The following is a 26977-nucleotide window of genomic DNA, read 5'->3' on the forward strand; positions in this document are numbered from 1 at the left end:
CTACTTCCACTGAGGAAATGGAATGTTATGACACCTTGGACAAGTTACTCGCCAGTAAAGGTAACAAATATTTAGAGGAATTTATTAATTGATTAGTGATGTAAAAAGGCTGCTGGGCCAGAGTTGATACAAGGCGGCAATGTTTGGTGGTTTTAAAAGGCAACAAGTTGATTCCTTAATAATCCAGTAAAATAAAGAAAGAAAAGTTAGCCAGCAAGGGGGTGAAAAAGAGGATGCACACAAAACAGGAAAAAACAGCTGCCTAGGTGCAAGAAGAAAAAAAAATCAGCTAAAAAATTTAAATAAATCTATCTACCTATCTATCTTTCTCTCTCTCTCTCTCTCTCATTCTATCTATTTATACTGTATATATAAGGCCACCATCAGGGGGGGTACAATTGTGCCGGGCCCTGTAAAAAATGTTCTTTCATAAGGGAACCCGGTCACATCGTGAAAGTTATGCAAAATACATAAGTTACACATAAAGTCACGTCAAAACGTATGCAATTTACGTAACTTCCACAAAGACTGGCCTGTAAACTGTACTCAGTTTACAGGCCAGTCTTTGTGGAAGTTACGTAAATTGCCTAGAAACTTAAGTAACTTGTGTATCAAGAAAAACACAATGCAGAGAAGCTTTGCAGGGACAAACTCCACTGACCAACATTAAATTAAAAAACTTAAGGTAAATTCCACTTTGCAGCAGGGGAATGACTGGGTATTGCGCAACTTACGTAACTTATGCAAAAACTTTCAAAGAAATTTACGTAACTTACATGTAAACGCCACTTACCCCCCAATTAAATGAATTTTATAGTGATACTGACTCAAAACAAATTCTCTTCAAAATATTAGGGTGCAGGCATGGGATCCGTTATCCAGAAACTCGTAATCCAGAAAGTTCAGAATTACGGGAAGGCTATCTCCCACAGACTCCATTGTAAGCAAATAATTCTAACTTTTAAAAATGGTTTCCTTTTTCTCTGTAATAATAAAACAGTACCTTGTACTTGATCCCAACTAAGATATAATTAATCCTTATTGGAAGCAAAACAATCCTACGGGGTTTATTTAATGTATAAATAATCTTTTAGTAGCCTAAAGGTATGGAGATCCAAATTATGGAAAGATCTGTTATCCATAAAACCCCAAGTCCCATGCATTCTGGATAATGGGTCCCATACCAGTACATTAAAAGTCACCTATATGTCATGTTGATCAAGTATTTGCTTAAACGTCTTAAACCTGAATGTTTTGCCAACCCGACTGTCCATTCTCAACCTGGTAGAATTTTGGACTACTGCTGCACAAATATGGCAGCCTCCTTGTACAGGAACATGGGGGATCAGATAGGTAATGTAAAAGCACTGAGCATAAAATTCTGCCAAGATTATAAATATCAGGCAAAACCAATGTTATGATAAAAGCAAAAAAAGATTTTATTACTAGTGTCACCAGTTAAATCCTCACCAAATGACAAATTCCACCTGTTTGGCAGTCTCGTGTCCCTCAGTATACAGTATACAGTGTATGCAAAATGAAATACTGTACTCTTTATGTCCACTTAGCATCCATGCAGTCACTGGGTCTATTGCCACATTTGTTAGATTATTATACAACACAAATGCATACTGGACACATAAATGCATATTAAACTATAAGAAGGAACATAAACGTAAAGATGGAGCTAAAATGGAAACATGGATATCAAGGGTATGGAAGGACAGTGTTTCAGCATTAACCACCTGCAAATGCAGATTGTGTACTGTTGGCTTAAGTTTGACCCACACCTGCAGATGTTTTATACACGGTCATTATTTTTAGTTGCCTCAAAGGTATTGTGCTATTGCCATGACAATATGTTCTGCCAATGTGCTAGAAGCCTGGACTTCTTTGAAATTAAATTTTAATTACCAGAGAAATTTTATCCAGAAAAACAAACTAAAGGCAAAAGAAATAGTGCAGCGTAACTGTGGAAACTGCTAAATAACATGAGCCAAAAACAAGCAGCCAATATGTTTATTGCTATCATATACTAAAATAGCCAAATAAAAAAAAAGCCTCTGTGGAATATTTGATAGGAGGGGTTTCCAACTCTGCTGCCTGTTGGGATAAAATAGATAGTACAGGGTTAGCAGGGGAATACCTGAGGGCAGCTGCAGTCACTAGTACCATCTAGGTACGCCAGGACCTTGTTGCTCAAACCCTTGAATCCAACCTTATTCTTATGAAACTTATAGAGGCTCATTGCTCCTGATACATGGCTACTGGATTAATTTTCTTTCCTATTTTAAAGAATCTAAACTGAGATCTAACTGTGCAGTAGGTTAAAGTGATACTGACACTAAAAACGACTCTTTAAAATATGAATGTACATAAAGGGGCAGGTTTATCAAAATTTGAGTTCATGAAAAACAAAAATGCTTCTCGAATGCTAGCTTATTTAAGAAAAAAGTGTGATAGAATATTCCCCTGTGCATTTTGTCTTCGAAAAAAGTTGCATGCTGGCGAGAGAATCACATAGTTCCATTCATTTTCAATAAGGTAAATGAATGGGAAAATAAATAACTAAATAAAAAATAAAGGTATTAGAGACAATTCTTATTGACTTCTATTGAACCTTGCATCGCCTTATTGACTCCTGAATGGTGTCAACATCATTTTATATATAGGTATGGGATCACTTAGACGGAAACCCATTATCCAGAAAGTTCGGAATTATGAAAAGGCCATCTCCCATACACTCCATTATAAACAAATAATTCTAATTTTTAAAAATGATTTCCTTTTTTTCTGTCATAATGAAACAGTACCTCGTACTTGATCCCAACTAAGATATAAGTAATCCTTATTTAAAGCAAAACAATCCTATTGGGTTTATTCAATATTTATATGATTTTAGCAGACTTAAGTTATGGTGATCCAAATTACAGAAATATCCCTTATCTGGAAAACCCCAGGTCCCCAGTATTCTGGATAACAGGTCCCATACCTGTACCCATGAACAGCCAACTTGATGGTTCATCTTTGTCTTAAAAGAGAGCAAAAGCTGAAAAAGAAAAAATAGAAAGAAAGTTATTTTAGTAGTTATGACAATTTCAACCCATATATATACTTCCCTCTGAGATAATCTTTTTTTCATATAATTTGTCATATATTATATGTCTAAGAGAACAGGCAGTACTATGAGTGGAGCTCATTATGCACAGCTCAGTATGCCTATTATCCCTGAGTGAAATAAAGTAGAACTAAAGTTCTACTCTTTTTTTGCCGGTCATTCTTTAAAGTACAAGATGATACAATTTTTATAAAGAGTTTTAAGCACATACACACAGGTGTGAGATTTGGTATATGGTATATGGGAACCTGAAAGCTCCAAAATGCAGGAATTCCTTTTTGGAGTCCTATTCTTACATTTTTAATAATGCATATAATGCCTTAAAGTGATACTGACATGAAAAAAACTACTTTCTTTATGTACCCAGTGATAATGTGCTTCTGTATACAATTTGTTAATATAAACCAACCTTAATGTCACTGAGAGGCTTAGAATGATTTTGTTTCAGAAAGTGAAAATAAAACTTTTAAGCAAAATTTCAAGATTAATACAAATATTTTACAGGTTTCCAAAAAAAAGTCTATTTTATATTTTTAACTATTCATAGCATTCATAATCTTACATGTGTATGACATGAGATAAAATATTTTCTAGCGGCACTTTATCATTTTCTAAAATATTTTTTAAAGTCAGAAAATGACTATGGACAATGAAAGGAAAAGTTTAGAGGCCCATCAATACATAAGGGGCTTGCAGTAACCGAATTTATGGCAGCCTTAATGCTAATTTGTCTTGTCTCCCAGAAGTACTTGTTGGCACTGCATTGCCCACTACCATTTGGAAATAAATAATTATTGAACCTGTCATAGTTCAACATTCAGTAATGGCTGCTTGCTTTTAGCACACACTCAATCCTTCTCATGTCAAGGCTGCTAAAAGCACAATAAAGCTCTGCAGCCTACCATTGCCTTTCCATGTTCAGCTGGAAAGCTTATTTCAAATGTTTAAACTTTTAGAATGTGCAGAAGAAGGAAATGTTTGTTTGATAATTAAATAACTTAAAAAAGTGCAAAAACGTAGATGAAAACTCTGAAATACATTTATACTTGTGGACTTCATATATGTGTTCAACCCAAAAATGCTTCTTAGAAGGGAAACCCCTATTACTTTATTTACCCTAACAGTAGACATTGGTTATCAGTAGTATAAATATAAAAATATCTATGACTGTATAGGAAATGTATAATGTACAGGTATGGGATCTGTTATCCAGAATGCTTGGGACCTTTCCCCATGAAAAATTTACTCCATCAATTGTCCCCATCTCTGAAAGCTGTCCATTATCTGTCCCCTTGGCAACAGAATTTCACTCCAGCCAGTCATTGCTATTCAGGACAGGAGGAAGAATGGATCTTCTGTCACCTGACCCCTTTTCCTCCTCCCACATCCTCCAAACATCCTGCACCAGCTTTTCTGTTGCATAAAGTTATTTTGAAGCTTTTCTAGGTAAATATATAAAGATTAAAAAATGTGATTGTGATGTTGAGTGGGCGTACGGCATTGGGGGATTTGCCAAAAAGTGGGCCAAGCATAAATACATTTTGCACACTGCTCTGGGCTTGCTGTAGGCCTTTTCCTGTCCCTGGATTTCACTTGGATTTCATTTACTTTATGAGGCGCATCCTGAAATGCCCTGCCTGAGATTTCAGTAACAAAGTAGTAGTAAACAAAACAAAATTCATTTTAAAAACAATGCAGTTGGAGTTAGCTCTTTTTGTTGTATGTATGAGAATTAGCAGGAATACGTACCTCTGATCACAAATAATAACACTTATTTAAAACATGTGAAAAACAGAAATCTATATGAAAACAGGCAAGCGCTGAATCTGTAATATGTGAGTTAACCACGCTAGCATGATAAATTGTGGGCTAGAGATTTCAAGAAAGAGAGAAGGCAGAGGAGCAGGTGTTTGTGAGCAGTTTGTGCTATTCTTAATGCAAATGACACGGGATTTTGCATGGCAGTGAAACAGCGCGCTCCCTTTTAGACTGGAAAACAATATTTTCCTATGCTTCTTTTAATAAAGCAGGTTGAGCATTGAGGACACGGAAGTTAAATTAGCTACTTTAGAAAAAATAGAAACAGGTGCATTTAGAACATTGCAGTTTTAACAGTTTGCGGAGCACATAAAAATACAAATATCCCGGCAGATTTATCATAATCAAATCGCCTTCCTATAGCACCTGCACAGGTTTTGCAAGTGAGATAAATCTAAATCTTCACGTCCGAAGCACAAACACATTTGCTTTAATACTGCTTCTGTGTGTTTGAGCTTTTTAAATATTTATGGGGCATAACAAAGTCAAATATTTTGGCACAACTTGCTTCTTTCTATGGTGGTATCCATTTACAGCCAAAAACTGAGATCTCTGGGAAAAAAACTATGTTTCAATAAAGTATACGTTTCTGCATGTATTAATTTAGGGTTCAAGACCCAAGAACTGCTCTGTGGGAATATGGGGGAAGCAATTTTAAAGCTAAAATAAGATTGCTAGCAAAAATCAGTATTTTATATGATTTGGGAACTATTGTACATATTAAACAGCATAGCATGCATTTTAATTTTAATATCTTTCTGTTTAGAATTCCTATTTTTTTTGCAAATTCATAAAATTCCAGAGTACCCCTTTTTGTTAAAAAATACACAGCACGTTTGGTTTGCAGAACTAGGGAACTGAAGTCTGTTACTGGGTAGGGAAACCATAACAAAAACAGAAAGTTACATTTTAAGAAACCACCTTATTGCTATTGGTCTGCCTTTTACTTAAGAGTAGAAAGCCAATAGCTAATTAGACATTTGCTTTTATGAGTTTTTTGTACTTGACCAGCCAGACCTAATTGCTAATTTAATATGTGCTAATTATTCTTCAGTCAAATGAGATTAGCTTTCTGAATTTGCATATCTCTTCATCTGAAGTTCCGCTTTCGTTATTTTATTATTCAGTCTCAGAAAGTTCTCAGGTCCCACTTATGTGCAAAATGTTAAATAAGTCCTGGGTGATGCCTATTGATATATGTATTGTACTGATACAAGGAGCCATGGAAAAATGTAACCTTTGTGGTGAGCAGAATGGAGTTAGAAGGCAAAGTAATACTGTATCATGGCACTGTTGTTACCATAGTTATTATACACAAGCTGCTAAATGTACGGCAATTCTTTGCTGTAATGGAGCTCTGGGCTTAATGTGGGAGCAGCCATGTTTGTATATATCCAAACTCCATATTTTAGTCTTGCAAAGTGATTAAGATATCATATAAGCATTTCAATTTCACATAAATTAATACTATCACAAAAATGCTCAGTGCAAAGTTTAAAACATAATAAAAGATATTTTTAAAACCACAAAATGAATACATACATGTTTCATACCAGTCTCCTAGCTCCTCTAGCTCAATATATGGGGGCCCACATTTTTCTATCTGAAACTCAGCTACTTATTGGTTTTTACTCACAACATGATAATATTAGAAACTGCGTGAATACTTACCACACTGTACCATGCACCTATTCGTATATTCATAAATACATATAAACAAAAATAGCATAAAGTATAGAAAAATGCATAAACAATTCCTCACAATCTGTGTACTGCACCCCTTTTTACCGCGCACCTGGGTATTTAACTAAAGCGGTGTGCTACCCTCCTGGTAATATATATATATAAGTACAAACAGTTCGTAAGCTGCACACCAAAAGTTAGGGACGATACCTGGGTGCCAGAGCAATATAGCAATATAGACAAACGAAAAAGAACGGCACTCACAGGAAATTTCACACCAAGGACATCAAATGGTTTGAAGAAAAGTGAGGTTTCTTTATTAGTCCGACGTTTCAGTTCCTACAGGAACTTTCATCAGGGACAGCTGAAACGTCGGACTAATAAAGAAACCTCACTTTTCTTCAAACCATTTGATGTCCTTGGTGTGAAATTTCCTGTGAGTGCCGTTCTTTTTCGTTTGTCTATATATATATATATATGCCACACAGTCAGTTTCAATAGACCACTGGGTTATTGGCATGTGTATAATGGAGAGTGAAAGAGAAACAGTTTGTTATTATGTCCATTTAGATATGTTCATTTTTGCCATCAGTCCATGCTTTGTTTTATTTCACTTTTTGCTTTGGGAGTTGCCTGGCAATTAACAATTCCACATCTTTATTAAAACAAAATGATATGTAAAGAGCTAATAAAGCTATTCTGTCACAGGAAAACATAATTGTTTTTTACAAACACATCAGTTAATAGCACTCCTCCAACAGAATCCTGTATTGAAATCCATTTTTCAAAAGAGCAAACACATTTTTTTTTATTTAATTTTGAAATTTTAAAAGGGTAGATACTGTATATTCTTACTTTTCGAGGTGCCCACAACCATGGGACTTGTGCTCTGATAAACTTCAGTCACACTTTACTGCTGATCTGCAAGTTGGAGTGATATCACCCCCCTTCCCCCCAGCAGCCAATCAGAAGTACAATGGGAAGGGAGCAAGATAGCAGCTCTCAGTGGATATCAGAATAGCACTCAATAGTAAGAAATCCAAGTCTGGCTTGGGACTCCTCCAGTTACATGGGAGTAGGAGAAACAATAGGTTACCTGAAAGCAGTTCTAATGTGTAGCGCTGGCTCCTTCTGAAAGCTCAGACTCAGGTACAATGCACTGAGATGGCTGCCCTTTCACTTGCCAAAAATTAACTGAAGGAAAGGATATCTAAATAAATATTCCATAACATTTCTGATATGCAAAAAGTAAAGCATTTTAAAAGGAACTGCTCAAGGGTGGAGAAAGTTCTCACTGTGCGCCAGGGCCTCTTTATAGAAGGTCAAATTCTGCATTTGAATATCTAATTCAATTCAAATTACATTCATTACTTTTTTTTATTTGCAAAGTCTATTCTAGGTTACTATAGTACTGCCACCCTCAGAAAATCCCATGCCTTTGGTTAGGTACACATAGCTGGCTCATTGCAACTCTGGTTCTGACTGCCCTGTGGCGGATTTATTAATGATTGCATACACACGGGAAAAACTTCTGAATGTTGGCCAAAAGCTGAACACAGAACAAAAGGATCAAGATCATTTTTTCTTCATTCAGAAAATCTTTAAGCTTTTATCTTACTTATTCAAGAACACACGCAAATACATTGCCCAATTTTAACCTGTTCACTGCCTGGCAGGGGACTGGGATGGGTGCTAAAGGTTGCACAAGCAGCAAAGGCCCATTTGTGTTTTAAATGCTAGTACATACTGGACCTCCCAGCATACCTCTGGCAAGTTTAAAATGCCTCCTACCCTACCTCATTCACTTTACAGACTTTACCTTGATATTCCAGTGTTATAAGAAGTGCTAAATATTTTGTATTTATTTTAGCAATCATGTAACGAACATGTAGTGAACATATAAAGAAAATGATCCTGGCATGACTTGACAGATGTAATAGTTGTCCTGGGTCGGGCTGGCCATGCAGCATAGGCAACCCAGTGATTATTTTTTTCAGCCAGCTGCATGTAGAACAATGAATGCAACAATTTGATTGGTTGCCATAGGTTACTGCCCATGGGCAAATTTGCCCAGTGTTGATAAATTACCCCCTCTTGTACCTTTTATTACTTATAAATGATCATATTTGAAATATCTGAAATATTATTAGAGTCTTTGCAGAAAGCATTCTCTGTTGCGGGACAAGTAATTTATGGAGCTAAATACTAAAATATTCCCCCCATCTCTTTAAATCTAGATGGTCTGTCGGCTTTTAGAGCTTTCCTGAAATCTGAATTTAGTGATGAAAACCTAGAGTTCTGGTTGGCCTGTGAAGACCTAAAGACATCCACATCTGATCAAATTTCTTCAAAAGTTTATGACATTTATTGTGAATTTATCAAGGCTGAATCTCCAAGAGAGGTAAAATGATATTTACTGCATTGCAAAAAATCACTCAGTTTTATGATTAAGATATAGTATGTCAGCTCTTTATAGCAGAAAACACGACAGTCCGAAATTGCTTATAACTTAAATAATTTAACCATATTTTTATGAGCGTGTGTGTGCTTTTTAAATGTGTATTGTTGTCTGAAATAAAATTCCTTTCTGTTCCATTTGTAACTTTCCCTACTTCTAGCCCAGGCCTTTCTCTATAGGGAGAGAGGTGGAATCTAGAATGCTGATGCATAGGTCTGTATACAAGCACACAACTGCTAAATCAAAAACAATAAAGCAGAAAACCATATAATAGATTTGTACAACACCATAAGATTATAGTGACACCTTCTTAGGTCAATGTGGCTTCGTAGGAAGGAAAGGCTACTGTCAACACGTGTGCTCTCTTCCTCTCCAATCACAGCAAAGCATACAAAATAATAATAATAATAATCATCACACTCACATTGCAGTATAAAGTATAACAATGTTTTTATGCAGAAGATACTGTGTTCAGAAACCTGAAAATGATGGAGCCAATATGAATTCATATTCCCCAGTCACTAAAGCCCCCTTGGTGGTTTAATTGTTGATCAGGGCCCCCATAAGAGCATAACAAGGTTAAAACAAAACAGTACAGTATGTAATATCTAAAAGAGAAATTAAAAAAGCGATTATTGTAATTCTCGCCATAACCACCATATCACCATAATTCTCCCCAAACATCACCCTTCAGGCAAGTTAGGGAACTGGTGGGGGGAGGAATTCTGCTAATTTTTTTTTATGCCTTTTTATGCACATCTCATGAACACAGTGCTGCCAAACACAGGCAGTGTTGTATTCATGGGTGGGGTCCAGGTGCAAAAAATATTGTGGATTGTGCCCTGCAATAAATGACCTCTACTGAGTTTTATAGTAGTTCTCACAATTCACGTGCACTGGAGCACGTGAAAAATATTATACCGAAAGTCTGTCACAGACAGGTCTACTAATAAGTAACAATACAGTGGTGTAAATAATTCCTGTTAGTGAATCCAAGTGAATCCACAGGCTAAAATAAATACATACATGTCACGTATTAATCAAAGAGGTAAAATAATTCTATACTGGACAAAGATTGTACTAGGCACAAACCCCAGAGCACAGGGCTATGTTTTTGTCTCTAACCTTCCATCTATGTCTCATCCTCTGCTTTTTTCCTGTGTACTTTATCAAAGTCTAGAGCTTGCAAATCCTTCAGCATTGCTTGGTTAGTCTCCTCCATAATACCCTGTAGCGCTCCACCAGGAAGGAGCCTTAAGCTGGCCATACACACACCCATGATATCGTCCAAAACCTTGATGGCAGATCGACGAGATGACCAATATTGCAAAGGGTGCGGATATCGGTCATCTCGTCGAGATGGCCGGGTTAAAAGATTTTGATCAGGCGCCATTGTAGGCGCCCGAACAAAATCTGCGTTCAGGGCTGAATCGGCAGGTGGAGGTAGACAATCCTATTGTTTCTACTGTACCTCCACATCTGACGATTCAGCCCTGAACTTTAGTGGGGGAAAAGAAAGATCTTTCCTGCGACTGATGGTCACAGGAAAGATCAGAATTGCTACGTGTATGGCCACCTTAAACAGCAATCCTCTGCCTGCCCACTTCCCCAACCTTTAGTGGGCCTTTAGTTACTATTGGAACCTCCCTCAGAAGTTTTTAAGGTTCTTTATGGAAAGTTGCTGCATGGACCTCCATGAACACGGGGTACAATCTGGAACAACACTATAAAAACATTCCTTTCAAGACCTCATGCGTTTGTCTAATAACCAGAAGGTATGGCATCAGAGAAAGAATTTGTTTTTTACTTTTCCCTTTTAGGAAGCAACTTGCTTGAAAATCCATTTAAGACATCAGTACTACAATAAAATCTGTTAATGGGCTTAATGGGATTAAACTTGCACTGAGGAGCATTCATCATGAATAAATAATATGGCTTCTCCTGATTACATGGTTAAAAACAAGTTTAAAAATTGGAATTATTTCTGAGGCATTTCCATTTGTCCGTGGTCAGAATTAAACCTGTATGGCCCTGGGCCCTGTCATCACATCAAACCCTACACAGTTTAAGATACAGAACTCTATTATTTTCTTTAATAAATCCATGTTACAAACAAAATGTCTTCACAGTCAAAAGTGTCACAATGCCTTGATGTTTGCAGCACTGGGTCAGAAATAGTGTGTTTAGGAGTCCTACCGTAACCTGCTGGCTTAATGTTTTCTGCAGAACATTCTATAAGGCTTGTTTATTACTTTGCAGCTTTGCTGCTGAAAGATTCCTTAGCTCTTAGATTTTATGAAACATTTGATTGATGATCTCACAAAAAAAGGTTGCATGCAATTTGCTCTTCTCGCATCACCGTTACAATGTAATTCTTGTTCTTATTACAAGCGTATTTCTATTTGTTTTCTTGGAAAACTAGATTTAAACTTCTGTCAAACAATTATCAGAAAATGAGCGTTGAACTATACACTAGGACGCAAAGTACTTTATCTCACGAATTCATTGAATTAAGTGCTGAAAAAAAAAGAGATTTTTCAAACCAGACTCTAATAATATGCAGATCTGGAAGAAAAATGGCTGTAACACAAAATATGCTGTTGCTCTTAGCAGGTGTCATGCATTATAGGCACTTAATCTTGATGCTAAGGAGATCCGCGATAACTTACACTGAATCATTAGGAATTCTGCACAAGCAGCACTTTGTGTGGTCATTTATTCAGAGTGCACTATTATAACATGCTAATGTATTCTTCAAACATAAGGCTTTCTTATATACAGTATACACATACAGTATTTAGGTCATCGCAAAGCTAGCTAATATTCTTAGCTGAGAACTATTGGACGGCTGATTCATCAAAATGATTCCCAAATGTTCAATATAGGCTTGGATTTTTAGCAATTGATCCTATTGGCTGTTTCAATTGTATAACAAACTAGCAAATGAATGTGGGGATGCACCAGTAAGGAAGGTGCAAGGCATGGAGCCATCAGCCATATTTTATTAAGGCAGTGCATAACATAAAGAGGTACCTATTTTAACAATAAATCCAGATGCTTTAGGAAAAAGGGGCACCAGTGAGAAGATAAAGAAATAAAAAGTAAGTGCGCCTATACTGATGCATTTGCTTTATGTTTGACCAGTTTAATTGATTTGATTAATATTTATTTTTGTAAGCCTATAGGATTCATGTTCCCAAAGCACCAAAAATAAAACATTGGGATACCAAATGCTAAAATAGGTTATGGGCAATGATATAGATTTCTTTAATTTTCCTTCCTGATAATATGATAAAAAATAATGTTTCTAAAAACATATATTTGAGTGATATCTTTTGTTTAATGGTGTACCTTTGGCAGAGAATGCTTTATGACTGATATACTAGATGGGAACAACACCATTACAAGACATATGATGTGATCAGTGATCCTGTGAAAGGTTTACTGAGGGAGAGCTAATAAAAAAAGGACTGAACTTTCAACACATTAAAATGACCCTGATGCCTGTAAACATTTAGCACTATCATGTAGCTCTTTGAAAGCTGACTTTGTTTTGCTCTCTTCTTTTTCTTGCAGTTTCTATAAAGCAGGGTATTTACACTTACTTTAAACCCTGAGCTTTAGGGGAACCTCTTCTCCATTGTTTCATTGTAGTGTAGCTGTGCCTACATGTCACTGACTGCTTCAACATTTAATATTTTCCTTTCATATGCATTTATACATACAGCTCATATATAATGATGGACAACATTTTTTGCCAAGTATGGATTCGCAGCAAATTTCGATGTTTCGCCGTTGGCGGATTTTTCCAAGAAATGGCCATCAAAACTCACCGTGAAAATTTTTTCCGCACAACCAAAAATTGGCAAGCATCAAAAAAATTGTTGCGTGCATCAAAAAATTTATGCACATGACAATTTTTTTGGACACGTTTTTGCTGTTTCAAAAGATTCACAAATTTGTGGCAAAGTGAAACGGGACAGATCTGCTCATCATATACTGTACCCTTTACTCTTAATCCTATAACATTCTAGTGAAAATGTTAGATTATGTTGAGCTCCCACACAGACAAATGCTTGTCCAGTTTTTTCACAAGTTCTTTCTCTAAGCAGAATCTTTTTGCAGGCATAGAAGGGATTTAAAAAAAAAAAAAAAAAAAACTGGAGATCACTAGTCTAATTGTTGGGTAGGGTAACTGGCATTAATTGGTAGTAGCAGATGCTTACCAAGTAGGATGCATATTCCAGGTGCACATGCTCAAGATGTTTAGCAAGGGGTGGTAAATGGACCAGTTGTACCAACCACTTGTATGTACTTTATGTGTAGATTTGTAAATAATGCGTGCAAAAAAAAAACTAGAGAAATATCTGATTATTTTTTCTTCTTTAATGGTCCTGTATGGTGATCAAAACATCATTCTATAGGGTAAGGCCAGCTTAACATATATTTAAGGTCTCAATTACATCCCCACAATTTAACTGCAGTCAACACCTCATTAAAGGTACTTGTGCCAAAATGTGCTCCTTGCATTTCCATAGAGTTGCCCTCAGTTCTTCCTACTTCCCATTCAGAATCAAGCGCTGCTGCACCTATTAACCCCAGAGAAGGCAGTATCTTCAGTGTTACCTTTACACCCTACATCAATAGGCATGGCACACATGCAGCTAAAGAAACAGGGGCAGACATCACTGGCATAGTGAACCCTGGAAATGAACCCCTGAATAAGTCACAAGTACTGAGATCTTTCATTTCTGTTTCAGTAGTGCACCTTGCGTACTGGATACCCTAACTACCCTATATTCTAGGTTGGTAGATTCCAGTTCTGTGTATAATTACATGCTGCCAATAAATCTATACCCCTTTTACTACATTACAAAATATCTTGCATATCTTCACTGTTGCTTGCTGAAATTGCTTACTTTATTATACAAAAGTGCTAATTTTTTTTATCATATATGTATTTTTTACATTCTAAATCCATCATCTTACACTTGCAGTATCTAAAGTGCCCTCCACAACATCATTAAATAAACATTAACACAAACAACAGGAAAGTGTTGCACTGCACTGGTAAAAGTTGTGTGTTTGCTTCAAGAAAGACTGTTATAGTTTATATAAATAAGCTGCTTTGTAGCCACTGGGCAGCTAGTAAAGCTGGAAAAAAGGGAGAAGGCGCATGTTACATAACAGATTACAGATATGCTCTGAATACAATGGTGTTTTACTGAGCTTATTGGTTATCTGCTATGTAACCTGTGTCATTTAGCCCTATTTTAGTTTGAATAAATAGCTGCACAGCAGCTTTGTTTATATAAACTACAGTAGTGTTTCTGAAGCAAACACAACTTTTACCAGTGCAGGGCAATAGTACATTATATTTTAATTACTTTGTTATACTCACATTTTTTGGTGTTACTGTTTTATCTATAAACATATATATATATGTACACATTTATTTATAAACATATAATAAAAGCAAACCCAATACAAATCATTGTGGGCAAACTATTTAGGACGCCTTTGAAAGTAAGCCCTAAGTGTAATGAGCTAAACTGGAAAGCTTTTCAATAAGAAATGTCTTGCCTTAGTCTATGGACACAAAGTGCTTGAAAGCCAATGCATAACTTTGCCAGGATATCAGTATGCAAAGCAAGATATAGAAAGCCGAGCAAAGAAAATTAACTTTAAGTAATCTGGAACAAAAAGTAGATGTTGCTATACATTACAGCACTGGCAATTTTCTTAAGCGCAGAATAGAACAGCAATTTGTCTACAATTATCAACTGCATTAAGTGGTTCTATATTTTTCAAGTTACTGTTCGCACCCTCTTTGCAATAAAAAGAAAAGGCAAGAAACATACAGTATTTGTGAAAACATCAGAATAAAATATGCTGGCTACATTTAAGCCATTTTTACTGTAGGAAAGTTGGTCCACAGAGAGAAATCATTTATTATAATCCCAGTATTTGATTACCTCTTGCAAATATATTCCAAGGCAGGCAAATGGCATCTTTTTCACTTCTTTCGAGATCAATAAAATTCGGAATATTTCAGAGTACAATATTGCATTTAAAAGACTGGATTTTATTAACATTTTGTAGCAAAGTATTTTTATTTCAACAGCCAGTACTATGTATTCATAATTACATCACAGATTCCTGCATGCATAAAGAATGTTACTTACAGCCAGAAGTTTATATTTTGCATGCTTCTGAGTTTTATTGGTACTAAATTATCTGTGTGAGAACATTCTTAATACAAGTGCAAGTCTAATAAATTATGCTCGCTAACCTTGTTAAATCTCATATTGATATTTCTGAAAAATGGCAGGGCAGAGAAGATAACATTTCTGTGCAAGTGTAATTCAGTGCTTTTGTCCTGATAACAGCGTTACTACTATAAAGAGGTGCCCCGACAATAGAACCCCATCACATTATTGCTGTTTTGGCATTTTTTCTATTGTATCCTATGGAAGAAATATATAACATATCTAAAATTTCCTTTCTTGAACTACTTCAGACTTGTCACAGACAGTATAAGCCACGACTAATTAAATACCTGTGCTAGTTATTGTAGCTTTCTAACTCAGTGATTTTAATCATTTCAGGAGGGAAGCAGACAATTTAATTTATGAAATGGAAAACAGCGTTCTTTTAAAATCATAATTCACATTTGCTCCCAGGAACTTTTCTTTCTCTCCTTCACAATAAATCACTTTATTCTGAAACTAAAGTTAAAGCTACAGATGCAGTCTCCTTAAATGCACTGAAAATGGCAAGATGCTTTGTCTGGAATGAATTAGTGGAGAAAATGGATCACAGTCTGCTTGTGGGGGGGGGGGATAATTTGCTAGACAGCCCAAGCTACAGCAGAAAATACTTCTTGGTTCATTATGTTTTTGATTTAAGAGCAAAGGCATACTTTTAAGGGCAGATTTATCAAAACGTGAGAGATCACCAAAGAAAAATGCACCCACTTTCTATTCATTCCTATGGGATTTTTTAGAAATGTGTTTATCAATGGGTGAACATTAGCGGCCACTATTTGATAAATACACTTCTAAAAAATGACTAGAAATTTGGTCTTTCTGTGGTGATCTCTCACATTTTAATAAATCTTCCCTTTAGGGTTCACTTCTCTCTGCCTGCATTTCGTAGGCAGGTGGAGAGAGGTGGATCTGCTCCTATACCAGGGATCCCCAACCTTTTTTACTTGTGAGCCACACTCAGTTGTATAAAGTGTTGGTGAGCAACATAAGCATTAAAAAAGTTATTTGGGGGAGCCGAATAAGGGCTGTGATTGGCTATTTGGTAGCCCCATATGGACTGCTGGCCTGCAGGAGGTTCTATTTGTGTATTTTGTGTAGATGCACTGACAGTTACAGTTTTGCCCAGAGTGCAGCTACACGTAAAATGCTCTTAAATGATTGCTTTCACATTTCAATCTCTGCTCCTTGCAGCTGCATTCAGGCTGACACTATACCTGTCAGAACAGCTACACACAGGAGTGGATAACAATTTGGACTCCATGCTTAATGTGCCCGTGTCCAAATCACTAGGCCTTAGTTTATTTTTGAATTATCTTTGGAATGGAAAGTGTAGGGTGTTAACTAGAGAAGGAAATAGAACAAGGAGATATACATCCAATTCAGATAAACCACATCCTCAAAGGATATTACTAAGCAAGATTATATCATTGATGCACTGTAATTGTTGTTAATCAGTGGTGTGAAATGTTGGGATAATAAGTTAACCCTCTGTTTTTCTTTGTGGCTATGATGATCACATGATGATATGTATATATATAAGCCAACTCTTTCCAACATAAACATCAGGGGAACACAGTTCATCAGCATTACAACACAACTTGTTCAAAACTTGTCCCCACTCTGTGCTCACACAGGCAGACAGCCTCCCTGCCCTGTGCCCAGCTCTGAGAGTGAACACCTTGTTGTGTAAGGCTGATATCAGACGTGGCGTATGGCATATATTTTTGGCAAGCGGAAAAGCGTCATCCGCCTCCTACCTGTGCCTGCACCTGAATGAATGGAATACGCTCGGGTGCAGGCACATGTAGCTGAAATACACATAAAAATGTAAGACTTTGCATTCTCTCACGTTTTTATGCATATATCAGATACATGTGCCTGCACCCGAGCGTATTTCATTCATTCGGGGGCAGGCACAGGTAGGAGGTGTATGTCGGTATTTTCGGCAAACGCTTTTCCACTTGCCGAAAATATACACCAGACACATCATCTGACATTAGCCTAATCCCACAGCTCTTTTATTTATCTGCTAACCTGCAGCCTAATGAGGCAGCTCCCTACATCTGGGCTTTTCCTAAGCCGCTAGCATTAGCTACTGCAAAACCAGGCACTCATTTCCTGGTACTAATTGTACACTATCTTCAACACTGGTGGATATTAGTGATGAGCGAATATGTCCCGTTTCGCAGAAAACTTTGCAAAACTGAGTGCAGGCTGAAACGTCAGTCTCCAAAAACTTCCTTAAAGTATATACATATAACCATATAGGAAATAACAAATAAAGACCACAAATGTGATGAAACAAAGAAAGAGAACATGGATACATTAAATCAATGCATAACAAATTCTAGGCATATGGACACATTATTGAGCTTTAACTTATTTTGGGAGGTTAAATAAGCAACCCACACAAAGGAAAGAGGAAACATTGCAATATAATATCCACCTCACTTTCCCATCTGACTATACACCCCTCGTCTTTCTCTTTGGTTCCACCTTAGTATACTATTCCCCCATTCTCCCCTGCGCAAATTCAAATGACCTCTCTTTGGCAACATTAACACAACCTTCCTGTTTTTTGGTTGCTTTAAAACACAACCTTGCTTCTCTTGGCTACTTTACTTACCCAGGTACTGTAAATAATAAACTGAAGCCTAACCAAGCTACCCCATATCATACACTAGGGGGCTGATTTACTAACCCACGAATCCGACCCGAATTGGAAAAGTTCCGACTTGAAAACGAACATTTTGCGATTACTTTGCGATTTTTTCGTATGTTTTGCGATTTTTTCGGATTCTGTACGAATTTTTCGTTACCAATACGATTTTTGCGTAAAAACGCGAGTTTTTCGTATCCATTACGAAAGTTGCGTAAAAAGTTGCGCATTTTTCGTAGCGTTAAAACTTACGCGAAAAGTTGCGCATTTTTCGCGTAAGTTTTAACGCTACGCAAAATGCGCAACTTTTTACGCAACTTTCGTAATGGATAGGAAAACTCGCGTTTTTACGCAAAAATCGTATTGGATCCGAAAAATTCGTAAAGAATCCGAAAAAATCGCAAAACATACGAAAAAATCGCAAAGTACCGATCATTACGAAAAAAACGCAATCGGACTCCATTCGACCCGTTCGTGGGTAAGTAAATCAGCCCCTAGCTGTTCGAGAAAAAACACACTTCCTTTGTTTCAGTTGCTTTCCACCCCTGCCCCTTTCCTACCCCAAGTGATTTTGTCTCTACATCTATATTTCATTGCAGTCACTGAACCTTTCATTCCACCGCCTCAACTAATTTATCCTCTATTATCTCTCCCTCCAATAAGCTCTTTTCCAAGAAATGCTATTTATGAACAGTCCAGGACAGAACATTGTTCTAAAAGCCCATTTTCATTTTCCCAACTAAGAAAATGTATTTCATTTTTAATTCGCCATGAACAAACACCGCTGAAAATTCAGAGCAAATACTGTATACTGTGGGGAAAATGCCAAATCTAATTGCAGTGAGCCCTTTAAGAGAGGTCACAAATGTACTGTAACTAATTGAAAAACACTCACAGAAGCAAACCTGTCACTGCCCGTATTGTACCATATGAATGCTAAACTATGAATTAGAGTTGCTTATATGCTTAGTATTAACACCATATTCTAAGAACTGGAAAAAATATATACCTTTCAATTAAAAAAAAATGAAGCGAAGTAGAAGCAGTAGATGCAGTAGATTAACTCATGCTCATTCCAAAGAATACTCTAAAATACATTCACTAAAAAATGCAAAAAATGTGTGGTTTTCACATTTTTTCAATGCTTTGTGTGTTTTTTGATTCAAATCTTTTAATAAATAAATAGACATTCATTTGTGGTATTAAAATAAGTTTAGTTGTGGTTTAAAAAAAACTCTAAAACCACGAATATGAAAATGTTGATGTATGGACCTCCCCGTCCGAATAAAAATTATATCTAAAATAAATAGGAAAAGGGACCAAACACATTGCAGAATAATCGCTGTTCTAAATGCTTCTATTTATCTAAATGAGTCTTATATTCTGTATTAATAAGTGTCCAAGCTTATTAATGTCTGCTTCTTTGATTCAGCATTCCCTCTAATTTTTGGTAGGGCATGTGTGCCAAATTTAGTACAGTTTAGTGTGCAAAAACTATTTTTATTAAAAATAAAAATAGGGTTTTCCTACAGCAAACCATATATATAAACCTTGATTTTCTGTCCGGCCCCTATCTGTATTACTGTAATGCACTGATTGAAGGAGTTTTGGGATTGGAGAACTTTTTTCCAAGTGACCACAGTTATACAAAATAGTTTGTGGGTTGGTTTATCTATTTAAAAATCTATCTATTAGAAAATTGTTATATAATTTAACCAAACTTTTTTGTCCGTGTAGCTCCATTCAGAGCACTATTGCCACTGCTGTCCTCTATATTATTGGTTTCAGATTACCATCAGAGATTTCTATAAGAACCATAGTAAAGCCACAACCAACGTATTTTTTTCCTGAGTGAGCAGCCGTTGCACCAATGTGTGATAAAGCTCATATTTAAACATGATTACCTTTTGCCCAAAGTTGTCACTCCTTGATATTTTGTTTTACATCAGTGGCCACTGTACGGCTGTAAATTTTGATTAGGTATGGTGAATGCTATTATTACGCTTTTTTATATAGCGCATACATATCCTGCAGTGCTTTACAGAGGTTATGCATTATTCCCATCATGTTTAAAATGTTCTGATTTCTTTTTTATGGGAATACATTATGCAACAGGCACAGCACAGAAAAATCATTAGTATCAGGGTGACATTGTTTTAATAATATAATGGTTTCATCTTGGTTGTTTAATTGCTGCTTTTATAGAGGAAAATAGATAAGACCTGATAAAAAAATGGTATCCCAAAAGACTAAATTGCAACTTCATATGATCTCTTTTGTGGATTTGGGCCAAGATAATTAATCTTAATATCTCTTTGGATGGGCGCCAATTGAGGCTCTCCGCTGCAACATGCCAAATTTATAACACAAATGAATAAGTAGGTTTAAAATAATACTATTTTAATTTTTATCGCTTTATTATAGCTTTCCCCTTGTGAATCATTGGATAGCATATGAACATACTGTGTTATATTGATTTGCAGTTTTAGAAATTATACTGTGCAGGTTGAATAGAATGTCTCTAATTATGCAAAGAAAATAACTTTTTGACACTGGCACTATACATCTTCCACAAAAACCACTTAAAATTCATTAGACCGAGTTACATAGATTGTGCCATATCCATAAAGGGATACATGAGCACAATCATTTTCCAGCAAAAAACTCTGTTGTGCATTTGGGTGATTTGCAAATTTATGGGCAAAATATATCTTAAATCAGTGCCATGCAATTGTTTTATGTAGTAGGACACAAATCCAATATTCTGCACCAAATTTCGAGAGGCTTCTATCAGGCAACCAGAACTAAGGCAAGAACTAAGGGAGGAAAATAAATCCTTCTGGCCAGCAGATCTCTAATTGGACAGCCCTGTTTAAAATAAGAGACAAAGAATGAAAGATACTGCTGTTACCGAGCATCCTGAGACACCAGCCATGGTTTCCTTTCAGCATGAACGAGCTTGCAAAGACCCATTGTACATTATAGCTAAAATAATGTGACCTATATTGCAAAAGACTACAATATAATCTACAATATATTTGCTTTAATAATGTTCAGAGCTGGAATTCCTGGGTGCATCACTGTCACATTGCTACTTACCCTTATCTTGAAGTTCAGTGCCTCCTGTGCAGGATTTGGCTGTATGACTTGACTTATTTCTGCCAATGAAGACGTAGCAAAAATCATCATTGCCACGTGCCATCTGTATGAGTTTACTCAATCATAAGTATGTGCTCAAAGTTTCAGTCCTTTTTTACACTTAAGGCAGTGCTTGTCCAATTATTTCATATGTATACACAACGGACAAATGTGGAACATTACAAAGCAGGACCTCAATTCTGTTACACTATGTGAAGTAAACATATAGTTTACTTAGTATTGGGCTTGTATTGCAACCATGAGAAATACAGTAACTGCTTATTATGAAATAGATAAGGTTGCACCTTAAACATTAATGTACCCAAGTGAAATGAATCTTTCTTACTCTTTGTTGCTTATGTTTTAAAAATCAATACCCCATCATTATTTATATGAAAAGTGATAACCTTTAAGCCACAGAGGCAGTTAAGCTGCCTAACCTTGCCTTGGGCCATATTCTGTAGCTAGCTCTGGTTAGAAGCTATTCCCAACAGTAGAGTGTATCCATTGTTCAGCATTTGTGATGCATGCAAGAAGCTAAGATCAAGGCCATTAACACTGGGCCTGGTGGCCGTTGCGCTCATCACTAATCTATCAGGGAATTTGATATTTCTGTAGTATTAAGTGAGTATTGTTGGGGAAATCCTACAAGCTGCCTTCCCCAGTAAGTGTTCTGGTGACACTCATTGATAAGTACCTGCCAAAAGTGACCAGTGCAAAGTATTTTTAGCTACTTTCTCATATGTTTTAAACACCGTGAGAACCTATCTAGCCCTAGACTTTCTTATAAACTTAAAATTAAATTGAACTCTGAGTCCTATGGAAAAAAATATGCTAAAAAACAGTCAGAGAAGAATTTAGACCATTCCCATACATAAGTTATTTGTTCTTCCCTATTTTATAAGAAGTCATGTTTGTATAAAACTGTTAAACACATCAAAATATACCATGATAAACTGGGTTCTGAAACAGCATATGGTGAATAAAAAATGTCTAGTTGTATAGTTTTTCTCTGGTTAGATCTGACAGACACCTCAGCATTCTTAATGCGAAGAATAGCGGTGAGAGGAGAGAAAAAAAGATGAACAAAATAAAGCCCTATAAATCCTGGTCTAACACCTACTATATTTTCATTTAAGGATTACTAATCACATTGTCTGGTGCGTGTGACAACAAATCTGACAAAGTGACACGTGTACATTGATACTAATCCTCTTTTGTTGAATGCCGTTGCATCTATTATGTGTTCGCCCATTTATAAAGATTAAGATATGACTACTGAGTAAATTCGCCATCAAAATGTTCCATTTTTCAATAAATGCTTGTTCAGGACATTTTTTTAAATAAGATTTATTATTTCTTGTAGCAGTTGTTATAGCAGCACTAGTTTGCTGTCTCCATTGTAATGTGCGTTTCCGTGATAAAGTATATCAGGTCTCTCAAGAAATGCTTATTTTAGCTTTTTGAATTCACTGCTGAGAAGCCAGTGTCCCATGATCATATTTGTTCTATGCATTTTAATGTTATAAGCCATAGCCAAGTCCTGAGAAATGCTATTAGCTGGATTAGAAACTAGAAATGACATATTTCCACTTACATTTTTCAATACTTTTTATAGTCTCTAGTCCATTTTCATAGACTAGTTAATCCCTGCTGCTCTTGTAATATGAAGTGGAACCATTTCAGATTATGAAAAATAAAACCTCTTTGTTGGAAATGTAATAGGTTTTTCAAAGCTAAAAATAAAAATGGGATTGATTAAAACTCTTAGCTTCTGAAAATCACTTTCTAGAGAGGCAAAATTTTGTTATTATAACCCAGAGCTTTTCAAACACTTTCCAAGATGTCAAATGTGAATGTTACAGCAAAATCACAGTAGAGTTTGGAGTACTCTTTCAAAGCTTTTATATTTGCTAAGGTGAATAAAGTCAATGCTTAGAAGGATAATTCACTGTAATTTGTTCTATGCCTTTGCTTTTTTCTGTTTCAAAACAAAATACAATTAGATCCAAATATCTATCTGTCATCTATCTGTCTATCTGTCTATCAATCTATCTATCTATCTATCTATCTATCTATCTATCTATATATCATCTACAGTATCTATCTATCTATCTATCTATCTATTGTCTATCTAACTGTCTATCTATTATCTATCTATCTATCCATCTATCTATCATCTATCTATCTCTATCTATCATCTATCTATCTATCTACAGTATCTATCTATCTATCTATCTCTCTATCTTTATCATCTAATTCTATATCTTAATATACAACAGTCTTTTATTTATACTGATCATGATAGCATCATTATTCATTTTTGTATTATTGCAGAGCACGAATAAATATGTGCTGGGTTCTCAAATAATTTATTCAAATCAAAATTATTAACACCGTTAATTAAATGGCTGGCCAGCCATCTACTCAGAATTCATTAAAACAACATTAATAAATATATAAAAAATACATGAAAAGGCCATTCATATCACCCTAAAAAATGCAGCAATTCAGGTTTGATCTAAGATTAAAAAAAACAGAGTTCATTAAATCAGTACACATGGAATTTACTCAAAGGGGAAAATAGGCAATTGATGTGGGGGAACAAGTGTTGACCTTAAGTACATGGTATATCTTATGGGTACTGAACACTGCCCACAATTCTCCACTGTGTTAGATAAGATGTACTGATATTAATATAAAAAATAATCTAAAAGCCTTCAATTAAGAATTCTTTTGCAACACGTTCTCCCCACAGCAGGGCTTCCTTAGGCATACTGTATAACAGTGATCCCCAACCAGTGGCTCGTGAGCAACATGTTGCTCCCCAACCCCTTGGATGTTGCTCCCAGTGGCCTCAAAGCAGGTGCTTATTTTTGGATTTCTGGTTAGGAGGCAAGTTTTGATTGCATAAAAAACCCAATGTAATTGCCAAACAGGGCCTTCTGTAGGCTTCCAGTCAACATAGGGGCTACCAAATAGCCAATAATAGCTCTTATTGGCACCTCCAGGAACTTTTTTCATGCTTGTGTTGCTCCCCAACACTTTTTCCATTTGAGGGTAGCTCACGGGTATAAAAGGTTGGGGATCCCTGCTGTATAATATTGACCAAAATTATTATAATTCAACTGCTAACAACTGCTACTGTGTGGAAGAGCCCTACCAACTAAGTCCGCCTGTATATCTGCATTCCTTTGGCAGGGATTCCTGCAAAGACATATTCCCACTGTGCAGTCCCCATAAGATATTCCATATACTTTAGGCCAACGCTTGTCACCCCACATTGCCTGCCTTTTTCCCCCTTTGAGTAAATTCCATGTGTACTGATTTAATGAACTTTGTTTTTTAATCTAAGATCAAACCGCTGCATTTTTTAGGGTATCATGAATTGCTATATTTGAATTGTTGTATTTTAATATATATATTATTACTGTTGTTAATTGTGATTAGTAGGCTTGCCAGCCACTTAATTACCTGTGTTAATAATTTTGATTTAAATAAATTGTTTAAGAACCCAGCACATATTTATTGGTATTGTCAAACATTTCCCCTGCTTTGGAAATAGAGCTCTTGATTGGTCCTCTGCAGAGTGTGGGTCCTTTTCTGCACTATATCCCTAAAACAAAATGGGTTGTATTAATGCATAGATTGTTATACTATGCAGTGCTACTAATAAAAGTAATCCCAACTACACAATTTAGTCATCTTATCATATGATCAATTCCTGAACACAGAAAATGAAAACCATAAAATAGGAAGCAGCTAATTAACTTAATTACTATTCTTTATTTATATAGTGCCAACATATTCCACAGTGGTTCTTCACATCTGTCCCTGCCCCCTTGGAGCTTGCAGTCTAAGGTCCCTATCACATTCACACGCTATGGTCAGTTTTATAAGAATGTGTTTACCCTTCTTGTATGTTTTTGGAATCTGGGAGGAAACCAGAGTTCCTTTCAGATAACCATAAACAAGAAGTTAAGAGGGTGCCCCAAGAAGCATCTATAAGGCGCCCTGTTATCCCACACCCACCCTAAATAAAGGGTGTTTTTTTGTTGGAAAAAATAGTTATAATCCACAGTCTGCACTAAAAGAATTTCCATTTAAAAAAATGTAAATCCAGCTCTTAAATTTACCAAAGGAAGCTTTTTCGACACTATTGGTAACCCACTGCCCTCTGAAGCACGGTTCTGCCAGCAAAGCAATAAAAATAATAACAAAATAATAAAAACCTTAGTAATTAAAATTCCACAAAACCACACACACAATGGTCCTTTCCTCTTGTGTATCTATGAGGGCCATTTACTAACATTCAATTTCTTTTTTCACGATTTGAAGTTTTTTTGTGTGTCACATACAATTTAATCGCAGGAAAAAAAATGTTTTTTTTTTCCGCAAATTAATTATGTGACAAAACTTCAACAAATTTGAAAGCAAAAATATGCCATCTAAAAGCTGTTGAGATCATGTAGAAGTCAACGGCAGGTGTCCCTTTTACAACTAGAATATCTTTTTTTGCTTTGTGGTTGTAAAAGGTTTTCACGTTCTTCAGCATGTTTTTTCATTTGTGCTTTTTCAATTCAGATCTTTTAATAAACGACCAGACATTGTTGGTTTTAGAGAAAATTCGTTTAGTTGTGGTTTCAAAAACCTCTAAAGCCACGAAAATGAGAATGTTGATAAATGGGCCTCCCTGTGTTGCTGAAGACAAGAGATGAAATGCTTCATTAAAGTGATCAAATTTATATTATATATATTATAATAATCAGCATTACAAGCAGAAATTACAAGACCAAATGAACATTTTGATTAAGTAAACACTTTGCACTTAAAATTATTATTTTTTTTTCCCTACAGATAAATATCGATCATAAAACAAGGGATGATATAGCTCAGAACATTACACAAACAACGATTCATTGTTTTGATGATGCTCAAAAGCTTATACTTTGTCTAATGGCCAAGGACTCATTCCCACGATTTCTAAAGTCCGAACACTACAAGGAGTTGGTGCAGAAACAACAAAACCATGTGCAAAAGAGATGATTGTCATGATAAAAATGCAATATGCTGTTTGCTCTGGCTGGGCCACTATCAAACACTGTTGCAACTTAGTGCTGTTTTTCAAAATATATCAGTGTACACACACACATATTACAGCCCAAAATTAAATATATATTTGACTTTTTGAGGACAGAAAGGAAATGTGTCTACTAAATAAAATCTCCTTTAACAATTTTGTAGTGATTGTGTCATATTTGTTTAAAAATAACACATCATGCAATGTCTCAAAGCCATATTCCACAAGCCATGGTTGCCAAAATACTATGGACTAGCCAACCAAGTGCGTAATTATGTTGTATAAAGGATGTGGACACTGTGGTTTTATCTTTCTTTGCCTAAATATTTCTGGACTATAAACCCCAGCATGGGATCTATATACCAACAGCATAACTTATTCTAGCACTATACACCTAATCAACACTATGTCCTTTTGATGTTGTTTTAATATACTTTGTATTGACTAGTATCTCTGGGAAGCAAATCATGGTTTTCAAAATTAAAAAAGTCAGCAATTTTATTAATGTATGTTATTTTATCTGTACTGTAATGCTTCTCTTTGCATTTGTTGATATTTAATATGACAAAAGAAAGAATGGTATGCAGGACCCAAGAGTAGAAACACTAAGCAAGTCAAAAACATAGTCCAGGCGCACTATCCCTAGGCGCACAGCACAACCCATGTCAACCAATTAAATTGTTGCTTCTTGGTGTATTTGTTGATATTTAATGAAAAAAGAATGGTATGCAGGACCCAAGTGTAGAAACACAAA

The 26977-nt window shown here is 35.9% G+C and overlaps 1 protein-coding gene across 1 annotated transcript; it reads left to right on the forward strand.

Moving 5' to 3' along the window:
* On the forward strand, nt 1–26379 carry rgs21 (regulator of G-protein signaling 21). Its single transcript, XM_018093248.2, has 3 exons — nt 1–60; nt 8857–9020; nt 26001–26379. The coding sequence occupies exons 1-3, from the start codon at nt 18–20 to the stop codon at nt 26187–26189; spliced, it is 396 nt and encodes a 131-aa protein (XP_017948737.2). The 5' UTR covers nt 1–17; the 3' UTR covers nt 26190–26379.
* Nucleotides 26380–26977: the final 598 nt, after the last annotated feature.

Source organism: Xenopus tropicalis, chromosome 4 (assembly GCF_000004195.4).
Source record: "Xenopus tropicalis strain Nigerian chromosome 4, UCB_Xtro_10.0, whole genome shotgun sequence".
NCBI classification, from domain to species: Eukaryota; Metazoa; Chordata; class Amphibia; order Anura; family Pipidae; genus Xenopus; species Xenopus tropicalis.